This window comes from Sorghum bicolor, chromosome 1 (assembly GCF_000003195.3).
Source record: "Sorghum bicolor cultivar BTx623 chromosome 1, Sorghum_bicolor_NCBIv3, whole genome shotgun sequence".
NCBI classification, from domain to species: domain Eukaryota; kingdom Viridiplantae; phylum Streptophyta; class Magnoliopsida; order Poales; family Poaceae; genus Sorghum; species Sorghum bicolor.
Window position 1 is genome coordinate 9,209,296 of NC_012870.2, and position 11,440 is coordinate 9,220,735.

General features: G+C 38.1%; 1 protein-coding gene across 1 annotated transcript; it reads right to left on the reverse strand.

The window, feature by feature from the left end:
• Positions 2,294-10,878, reverse strand: LOC8063395 (protein CASP). The gene is made up of 18 exons (XM_002466543.2): positions 10,562-10,878; positions 9,652-9,941; positions 8,977-9,126; positions 8,458-8,546; positions 7,977-8,086; positions 7,813-7,907; positions 7,172-7,224; positions 6,867-7,032; positions 6,057-6,149; positions 5,526-5,654; positions 5,284-5,403; positions 4,940-5,020; positions 4,278-4,385; positions 3,783-3,926; positions 3,607-3,705; positions 3,441-3,520; positions 2,758-2,850; positions 2,294-2,664 (listed from the first exon to the last, which is right to left on the reverse strand). Exons 1-18 carry the CDS (start codon positions 10,695-10,697, stop codon positions 2,598-2,600), a joined length of 2,103 nt encoding a protein of 700 aa, XP_002466588.1. The 5' UTR covers positions 10,698-10,878; the 3' UTR covers positions 2,294-2,597.

The window sequence follows — 11,440 nt, forward strand, 5'->3', positions numbered from 1 at the left end:
TTAGAAGACACATGCATAAAATCAAACTTATGAATCCTACTACTTTAGAGCTAGAGCTAGGTCAAAAAAGACTTGAGCTTTATATTCGATATTGTAAAAAAATGGTTGTCCCACAAACCTAAAGCTCTCTAATCCTAGTGCAAAGGATGCCTACTAAGCATGCACTATTTAGCTCTATTACTATATAGTTTGTTTCCTAACAACTTAATCATGATTTAGTATAAAATCACAATAATATATGCATATTCTTTCATAAAGTTTGTATTCAATGATAGTAAAAAATGAGCATAAGATCCCCCCAACCTCCCACCGCACCAGCAAAAAGGTTAACAAAAATAGTTTTTGTTTTTCAAAGAGGCAAACAAAACATTTTATTGCTTGCATGATATCTTTTGCGAAATATGATACGGGGTAGTTCCCACTTTGCTTGAAGAACTTCTCAGCGGTTGGTGTTTTTAGATAAAGGTTGGTGTTGATAGCATGTCGACCCAATTGGTAGTAGTATGTAGTCCCCATCAAGAGAGCTTTGCTCTCGCGCACACAAATACTCACAAAAACCGACAAAGGTTGTATAGGTACGACAGATTGACAGCCCCCTTTTTGTTGTTGATCATTCCTACGCTTGGTGGGCCATTTATTTTTGAATGGTTGAATTTATTCTCTATAAATTCTCTGGAGAAAGGAATTTATTCTCCTACATGTATATAAATGCAACTATGAAACATTTGGAGCATAGCAACGCGAGTTGTTGCAAGTATATATTGGTAAAGCGTGGTTCGCTTTATTTGGTTTTAGACTAGAAAGCCTTGGCATCTACTCAAAACTCACGTGCCACGAAAAGAGTTAAAAGTTTGTTTAGAGAAAAGCAAGTTAAAGTTGTTGTGTAGCAGAATGTCATTCCTGAATGTTATTTTATTTTCTCTTATTTTAGAACAACTAGTAATGACTCTATAGGGGTGAACAAAGGCCCGTTTAGACGAAGGGTTAATTGATATCTAGCTAAAAATTAGCTTAAATTAGCTCTAATTCATCCAAATAAAAAGGCTAATAGATGGACTAAGTGATGACAGGTACCATAGTAGTTGTTAGCCAACTAGTTAGCTATACTAATTTTTAGCCTAACTACTTCCATTCTAAAATAAGCGATGTTTTGAGTTTGACTAAATTTATGAAAAACAATAATAATATTTATGACACCGAATAGGTAGAATATAAAAATATATTTCATAATAAATCTAATAGTACTTTGGTGTCATAAAGATTAGTATTTTTGTGTAAGTTTTTTGACTTAGCATAAACCTAAAATATTTTATTTTAGAACTTATTTTAGGACGAAAGTAGTAGCAACTAGTCACGTATATCAGACAGCATCTAAATGTCTGTACGGTACCTGTTGTCCTTATCTCAAAGCATACTTGCTGCCAACGTGTCAATGGTAATGGAGCAATGGACCTTCGGCACGCTGCTACTCGCATGGATATGCACGCCAGATCACGCCGACGGCGACTCGGGGGTCCCACGTCGACGCCCCCCTCCGCTCCTCCGCGGCGACGTGGCCGCATCGATCCCATGGGACGCATGTGGCCCGTAGGCGACGATCATGCCACGACCGGTGGTTCTCCCCCCCAGTGGCGCCGTGGCCCCCACCTCCCTGTACCACCGGGGCCCCACCTGCCGTGCCGGCGAGACGCTCTCGCCGGGCTGCGGCTATTCGGCAGCCAGTCGTTGATGGCTGCACAGCCCCGCGTTTGGTGCCTTCCGCTTCCGCACCAATTGGCCGCGGCCGCACCAATCGTCTCTTTCTGGAGGTCTGCTGCTGGTACGAGTCGGATCGCCGCTTTGCAGGCCTGTTCGGTCGGCGTTGCTGCCGCTTCTGAGGGCCACAGGGTCAAGCACAAGATTGCAGTGATCAGTGAACAACCACGTAACGGAGCTGGATGTCTCGCTCGTGCTTGGCCATTGTTTCACCTTAAATAGGAACATACGTATTGGACGCTCATAGTACTCCGCTTTTTATTATTATTATTTTATTATGGCATATTGGGGTAGTTCATGATACTGCTCTAAAACTTGGATACTATCCGTACCAGTGAAATGCACCATGAATACTCAAACTTTTTCTACATTCTCATCTAGGTTCAAGTTGATTTTAAGTTCACTCTAGGTCCAATCATGGATCTAAACACACGCTTCGAATAAACCACTTGAAAAGTTAAAAAGAAACCCAAAAAATCGTTTTGAGAGTTCATAGAGCTAGATGAGAATACAGGAAAAGTTTAGAGACTCACGGTACATTTCACTCTATAAACAATATTATGATGGTATGGCATACCTTTGTGACAAGTGTGCTTTCATTTACCAACAAGATGGTAAATTAGTAATACAACAGTATTGTAGAGTTCAAAGCCCATGCCCCGCCCACGCCTGCCCCCAAAACTGGAATCTCTTTTTTTTTATCTACAGAAACATATCCAGGCGCTCAAGGGAACAGAGTAAACAAGTCAATAGAAATCTCAGTCATGATCCTATGCAAAGATCCTATAGATCAAAACCCATAGGGTCTATTTTTCTACTGTCATATGGAACTTAACCTTGACCTAAAGCATGTGCGATAGCGTCTGATTGCCAGCATCCAGAATGATCTCATCATGCTGAGTTGTTGTGCTGTGTAAATAATTCATGTCAGCCATGCTCAGGAACTCATTAGAAATTTGTTTGAAAAAAACAACTTAAATTGCTGTAGCACTGCACACTTACTTGAGATAGCTCAAAGCTGACATTCTGTACAGCAATGTAAATACAAGGAGATGCAATCCGATGCTGTAGAAGAATATAAACGTCCGTGCATATCTGAGTGGAAATAAATGGATGGCAATGTTAATCCCTCGTTCTATTCCACTCCATGACAAAAATAAAGAAATTATGGCGCTATGCAGAACAAACATATATGATCATGTATCATGAAAGATTTATATATATGTGTTTCAACTTCAAACAAGTTTCTCATGCCATGAAGCAAAAAAATAATAATGCTCTGTTCCAAATTAAAAAGACATTTTGGCTTTGGCTTTTCTAGATTCATTGTTTTTATTATGCATCTATACATAATATATATCTAAATATATAGCAAAAGCTATGTATCTACAAAACCCAAAACATCTTATAATTTGGAATGGAGTAATAAGTAACAGATCTAGACATTGCATATTGACCATGTATGAAATTTAAGCATGCCTGTGATGAGCATAGCATGATTTCAAAACGGTAGAGCCATACTAATCAATTCCAATTTCTATTATAAAAACGAATGGACAAATAAAGACATATTTAACTTGATTTTTATATACAATAATCTACCAGTTATATCAAAAATCAGCATTCAGAATAAAATAAATAAAAAAGGAGGAATGAGTTTTACACAAAGGAAGATAGTGTCATACTTGTTACCAAGGAGAAAACGACCACTACTAAGTGTGATTTTGTCTCTTAAACCAAGTTCCTTATATCGTTGATCCTTTTCCTGGGTAACAGAAAGGAGAGTATATGCAATACCATACAGAACAAGAGTTCTAATAATGTGTTATCTATCAATAAAGTGAGTGATACCTTCTTTGAAAAAGCAGCAAATGGATTTATGTCATCCTCATACATTTTCTTGTACTTTGCTTCAACATCAGAAGAACCACTTTCAAGATCTTCTGCATACTGCAATAACACAACAAAGGTCAAATGTGATAAAATGGAAATAAGACAAATTTACATCAAAAAGATTTGTGATAAACCTTTTTTGGTCCCCTGGAAACAATCTTGTCATGGCTATAGTCCTGGACATATCGAATCTTTCCATACAGTTGCACATTATCAGCTTTAGTTTTTTCCAGTTCAACAGTCAGCATCTCATACTTCTCTTTCAGTCTCCTCAGTTCCTATGATCCTCAAAAATGGCAATTGATCAGTGACACACCTTCATGTTTCACGTAGACAAGAGACACCACGTGATAAAACAAAATCTAAAGAGAAGCATGACAAAGCCAGAGCCAATGAATATGATCAACGAAAATCCCCATGCCACCTCAATATTCACTCCTATGAATATCACTCCAAAGATTGAACCCCGATCACCAATAGTGTAAAACATACAGTGGCTCTCAGCTTTCCTCAATAATAAGAAAAGAAAGCCATAGTGTAGATTGGTCTTAGGACTAGACAACCAATTTCACTTGAAAGTTGAAACAATAAGATGACGCTGCCAGTTTCTACAAATTCATCAAATATACCTCCTCAGTTTCACGCAGACGTGCACGGAAACGATCCCTCTGATTGCAAATGACCTTGAGCATCGAACTTTGATCTTGATCTGCTGATGCATGCCTTGGATCAGAGCCCTGCAAATAAAAAGCACACATAAATCTGAGAAAAGTGACCATCACACACAGGGTAGATAGAGTCAGATTATAATAATCTATCTTAAATTTAGTACTTCAATGTATCCTCTTAAGAAACTGAAATCATAATGGTAGATAGATGAAAATTCGAAGCAAGTGCATACATTCATAGCCAACTATAGTGCCAAAAGTACATGTACAAAAAGCACAATATAAGCAAACTTCTTGGCATATTCACATGTTCCATTAATTAATATCTGGAATGGTGAATTCTGGACACAGGCATCTCATATATTACCAAATATTTTACTAGCATGTTTGCAAAATCAGAACATTGGAGCTTTTATGTATACAGTATACTGGCAATGGATCATTTTACTGACAAGCTGTTAGTAAAAAACCAAAGGTAAGTACAACCATTAATACAGAAAATGATTGTAATACAAGTATTCTAGAACAAACTTCACAGTCACAGCATATCTTAAAATAAGCAAAAGTTATTGCAAAACTACAGCAAGATAGGGTGTGATTAGCAAAACTAAACTAGAAATTACCTCAGATGCTTCACTTGAGCCGATTTCTTGAAGATCCCAGTCATTCAAGAGTGAGCCCCTCCTATCAGTTGAATTGTAGCCCTGCATAGATGAAGAATATCAATTTTATGCCTTTCTGAAAAGTAGAGCAATAATATAGAAGCCTTTTGATTTCTAACTTAGGAATTCCGAAACATAGAATTATGTAGTTATAACAACACAGTGATAGTATTCAGATTGCAGCGCTGAAGTCTCATGCATGCTAAATGCACAAGACATATATCCACTATAGATTTTATGGATAACTGTAGGAAGCTACGATTAACTAGTATAAGGTGCATTATCAAAGGAGCATGCAAATCAACCTTTAGTATGTCATCCTCAAGTTTCAAGATCAGCTTTTGTTGCTCTTCGACCTTTGAAGTTAGTTCAGCAATCTTTTTTTCAGCTTCCTCAAGAAGACTTGTCTTCTCTGATATTTTAACCTTTAAAATACAAGCAAATCAGCCAGTTCACCAAGTAAACATAACAAATACATTGTAACCTTGCATACATGTGAAAAACTAATGTCCTTAGAGAGAATTGACAGCATCCAAACTAGAGGTACCTTCAGTTGTGTTAGCTCATGCTCCATTTTACGGTTCTTGTCGAGAAGCAATGCTTCCAACTTGCTCATTTCTTCACCATTGGTAGCTAGCTCCCAGTCTTCAGCTTCAATGGAGTTGTAACCAACAGCCTGTTGGAAGAAATACGGGTGTCAGGACGGAGGACTAAAGAATCAAAAGAAAGATGAAATCACATGTAATAATGGCAAAAAGGTACATTGCTAACCATATGGCAAATAAATTATTTTTAGGATCACCACCAACAAGGCTTCACAATGGACCCTAAATATATCATTTTAGGGTCATCTACTCATGGAATGTAACACAAGAAGCTGACCTAATGTATTATTTAGATTCAGTTGAAAGAATGCATGTGCGTTGAGAACAACCTTTTATAGGATATAGTTGCAGACTTGCAGTTAAGAATTTAGAAATTAGTAGAGTTAGTGTTTAACACAATGGTGGATTGGTGGTCTCAGAAAAAGTGAGTATTGTTCCAGTTGCAGTAAGCAAGGATATTTTTGTTGTAATACCTGCAAAATCTGAACCTTTTTCTTGAGATCATCTACCATTTTTTGTGTAGGTCTTTCCTGGAGTTCTTTCTTCAACTCCATAAGAGCACTTTCCTACAAATAGGAAATCAATTAATAAAATTACAAATAGGTGAGGTAGTTGCATAGAGATCAGGAAATAGCATGAGAACCCAATTCACATATTTAAAAATACTAATAGAAGCAATAAAATATGCATCATATTTTTCCTCACTATGATGATTCTGTCCTTGTTTCTAAGACAAGATGCAAACTTGAAGGATTTACTCATGTTTATCCAAATCACCCATAAAACATGAGGTGAATGAAGATTGCCCAGTGAACAGTGATGGAAGCAAAAATATTAGCATGTCATGAACTGCTTTTGGACAATGGATTACAATGGGTGAGTAACTAAACAGGTTATGATCATTGTATGAACGTCTATAAAGGCTTTGTGACCTTCACAGATAAAGGAAAGATCAAACAGGGAAGTTTTCAAATGTTGCGAGAGGTATTAGCATCTCGATGGATAGGCTGTGGTGGTGTTCAATGTGTAAAAGGTGTGAATATAATCTAAAGAACTAACTAGCTGTAACAAACTCTCTTCTAACTGTAATGACACGCAGTTCTCCTGCATGTTCAAGGAAAAAAACAGGGAAGTTTTCTAAATATGGTTATCAGAGTAGCCCCCCTTCTAGAACACTACGTGAAGATACATGCAAATTAAACAGATTATCTTTAGATTGGTATTTGCTAATCAGTAACAAGAATACTGAGTTGGTCCAAAACGACCACTTAACAAATTAGTACCTGTTCAGTGAGTAAAGTCGTCAACTTCTTAAGCTCATTCACATGCATTTCTCTCTCACTTGATAAAGTATTTTCAATGCTGCGAAGTTCTGCATTCAACTCTGAGATAATCTTCTCCTTGGCGTTCAAGGAACTCTCAAGTATATCACTTGATTCCAAATAGTCACTGCAGAATTATGTAGTTCACAAGTTCAATTTATTTTTTAATAGCCATTGAAGTCCACTGCTAAAAAATGCAGCACTAGTGCACTACTGCAATTCTGTACATCGTACACAGGATGAATTGTGGGGGGAAACAAACTGACCTACTTTTGCTTGCATCCTCATTAGTTGTCTGCAACTGTGAACGTAGATCCCCCTGCAGTCAAGTAAAAAAGAAGTGAAAAGAAGGTACCTTGGGCAATGCACTGAGCAAGCAATAGTTTTACACATTTGAAGTTATCCACAATTTGATGCTGACATTTAGGAATCAAAGTTCGCATGATAAATAGGAAAAGGTGAAACGTTAATATAGGTACCACTACATAGCATTATTTCTCAGAAAAAAAAATGGTTGGTCCCTGAATGGTTGAATCCTAGTTTCGTTAATTTGGCCCTGACTCTTAACGATGCAAATCATCAGGAAAGATTTGGTACAGTTTAGTCCAAGTTCAAATCATATTCCAAAAATGTCTTCGCCTCATACCAACAATGAGTATGTGGGTATGTGGGAACAAGCTCCTCTTGCTTGCATGCCACTGAAACATAGATTTTATACAGGCTGATAGACAAACTACTACAGAAACTAGAAACATTAAAGGACAAAAATGGCCACAAAAAAAATAACTGACACCAGTCTGTATATTAAACCATTCACACATGACTGATGGTAACAATTATTGTAACATATTGGACAAGTTATGCAGTCAGTACTTAAAAGCATTAAACTGAAATTGCAAATTGCAACCTTTTCCCGCTCAAGACTGACTAATCGTGCTTGAGCTCTTTCAACTTCATCCATCAGAAGGCTGACTTCAGCCTCCTTTGCAGCTCGATCCTCCTCTGGGGAAAAAAAATGAGATTCTTGAACTCACTATAAGTTTTATAAAATATAAGTCACAAGAAATAAACCTGATTGAGTGCGAAGCTCAAACAATTGGCTTTGCGCCGATTCATGTAGTTTTTGCATATTCTTTACACTTTCTGTAGCTTGCCTTAGTTGGTCCTGCAGCGACCGTTCCCTACAAGAATGAGAGGGCAAAGGTCAAGAGTTAGGTGATAACAAAGTAATTTGTTTTCATAAATGTAGTATAGCCTCTTCTACTATCTTCAAACTACATGCCTTTCTAAAATCTCTAGGCAAATTTAGTCATTTTATCCAATCTTACCCCCTACTTAATTTCATAATTTAACTAATTTATTTTCAAGCATGTCTCGTTTCCGGTGCTGTTGCACGTAAGCAGTCATGCACGGACCAATTAATACACACGCGTAAGTATGAATAAAAATGAGAGTAAAATGGTCGTATCATTGAACTTCTTAGTTCTTATGGCCCACTCTAAAACAACACCTATTTTGAACCAAAGGGAGTATTACAGCTGATTTTGCATACCTATCTTTCAGGGCTTCTAGAGTTTTCTGGCTATCCTCAGCCATGCTTCGCTGCTTCATTTCAACCATCTCCCTTACTTTCTCCTCCATCTAAAATGGTAGAAACTTTAATTAAGCAAAAAGGTAAAAAGCTTGAGAAATCAAATTGGTTATTATAAATTTATCTGGAACAGTGTAAAGTATTTTTTTATAGAAGTTTGAACCCCTGACTACATGCTTGCTACTGGTAGTCTATACACCATTTAGACAACACTCACAAAGAAACATATTTCTACAAAAAAAAATGTAGATAATAATGTGATGCTCAAAAAAATTGCTAACACATTAAGATGAGGAGAAATCTAGTATTTTAATTGGAATTATTCTATGGATAAAGTAATTTTTTATGATTGACAAAGAAACAGGACAAGAAACCAATATTCGTAACATCAATGTCATATAGAAGTAAAAAAACAAAGATATGTATGATAAATTGATAGTAGAGCATATAATTGAATGGTGACAGAAGTACAGAACAGACCTGCTGTTCCAGTTGGCGATTACGCTCTTCAAGTCGCCTAATTGTTGCCTGCTGGTTCTTCAAGTGCGCAGCTTCAGCACGGTATTCTTCAAGCTCTAGTTTCATCTTACGGTTTTCAGTCTCCAGTTCAGATAATTTCTGGTCTTGATCCTGCATGCAATAGATCATTAACACTAGAATTGATTATCAAACCCACCTATCATATTCAGAAGACAAGCCTCTTGTTAGAGAAATTGATTCAAGATCAAGAAAAAAAAGTGAAGTTGAAAATTCATGATGTTATCAGATGAAACCACACCACGTCATCTTTTTCACAAACTACTATCATATTTTTTACATTTGATAATTTACCATGATACACTTATATTTCTCAATGTTAAATTTGCATCATTTATTGCACAAAATTACCTTAAATTTTTCCGGGGGTGGGAATACAACTGGGTGATTTCATATGAAATAGGTGCTATGCATGAATTTTGATCATATAAAGTATCTTATATGTTAGTAAAATTATAATGAGATGACATCTGTTGCTTCATGATGATGTGCAATCTCAGCCTTGAAAGAGTAAAGACTTCTCCAGACTTCTTACAGTACATTTGTGATTGGGAGTATAAGAGAATTGAATTAGAAGAATGCAAGTATACAACAGAAGAAAAAATTGAAAGAACATACAGCCATTGAAGCAAGAGCTGGATATGGATCAGGAGCTTCATAGAGCTTCTGATAGATGTTGAGAAATGCATTTTCTCCGAACTTTGCTCTCTTTGTGAGGTTATCAACTTCCTCTTGATAACTCTTCAGCAAAGAATTGAATAAACTGAGCTTCTCATCTGAAGATGCCTTTTTGAAATCCCGCGTGTTCTCAGCGAGCTTACGCCTGTTCTTCTGACTAGTTTCTTGATTCTCCGCAATCTTTAAACCTTGCTCATCCAAACCGCTTCTTTCCTTCTCCAAATCAAAATCTAAAGTACACAAGCCAGAGTTAGAATTTCCACCATTGATAGCATTGCAGTCCAAGTCACGTCACAGAGTTACCTCAGCGTGGCTAAATAAATTACAACATGGAAACCTCAATTAGCACTGAAAGTACCAGAAGCTCAGGATGCCGGTTCTTAATCTCTAGCTCCTTACACTTTTGATAGTTGCTATGCTGGAAACTCTAATGGTACAACTACATAAATCCCTAACAAGCATATCACTAGGATAGTGAATGGTTTCCAGGAATATCAGAATGCCAAGTTTGAGACGAAGACTAGCATTTTTGCACTCAAACTGCTTTTGCATACTTGTGCTAGTGGATTGCTGAGTAATGTGGTCAAGCAAAGTTATACGTTCTCAGAGAAGATTCAGATAAAGACTCCAAGCAATTTGATAAAGTGGACGGAGCAAATGCTAGCAGATGGCTATGGAAATGGCAAATGCATGTCGGCGCTTCAGGGTACTGAGTACGATCTCTACATCGTAATAATTGGAGACAAGTTCGAAACATCCCATTCAACTGATCCCCGGAGCTCACCAACTCGAACCTACACCGCTTACTCGACGAGTTGAACCAAAAGGTCAAGCAAGGGCAGAGGCGCACCTTTCCAGAAACTGCAGACGACGGCGAGCGGCGATGAGATCGACGCTGCGGTCGACGACTGGGACGGCGGAGGCGGAGGTGGAGGCGGCGAGCGGTCGCGGTCCGACGCGCCCGCTTGCGCCGGCGAGGGCTCCATGGGGGTACGCGCAGGGGGTTCAGGACTTCGCCCTTCGGGGATCTGGACACCTGGATCTGGCAGCGCGGGCGGGATCCGGTGGTGGGACGGACGGCGACGACGCGCCGGGTGGAGTGGGTATATATGTGACCTCCTTTTCAGAAAATCAGAAGTGGGTTTCGTGTAGTTGTCGCAGGTCGCAGCGTGGATTGTGCTGTGTCCCGTGGAGCGGTGGAGATGGCGATGCCGCACGATTTCGGAAGCCCGGACGTGCGCCTGTTATTTGCTGTTTCCGCGGTAATACAAAGTGGAAGAAAATGCAAGCATTCCATTTGATTTAGCACCAAAATGTTACCGAGACGACAACACATCACAATATTTGGTTTTGCCAATTTTTTTAAGTGATGCTCCGTGTGGTTATAGTTCCACTAGGACTTTTACAACCAATTGTTCGTTTGGCTAATAAGTCATGTCAAAAAGTATTATTGGCTGATTTATTGTGAGAGAAAAACACTGCTAAATGATTGACAGATTTGATTGCATTCCATATGCCTTGTTACACATTCGAGCAAATGCTAATTCTACAAACAATAAATTTGGACAACATCAAATGCTTAGAGCGTGTTTGGTTACCAAATCGTGCCACAACTTTGTCAAGTGTTTGGTTCATTGTCAACTTTTTTTCTTACTCCTTTTCTCCCCTGAATAAATCAATTCCTATAATTCGTGCAAGCCAAACTATCTTAAATTTAGAAAAAAAAAAT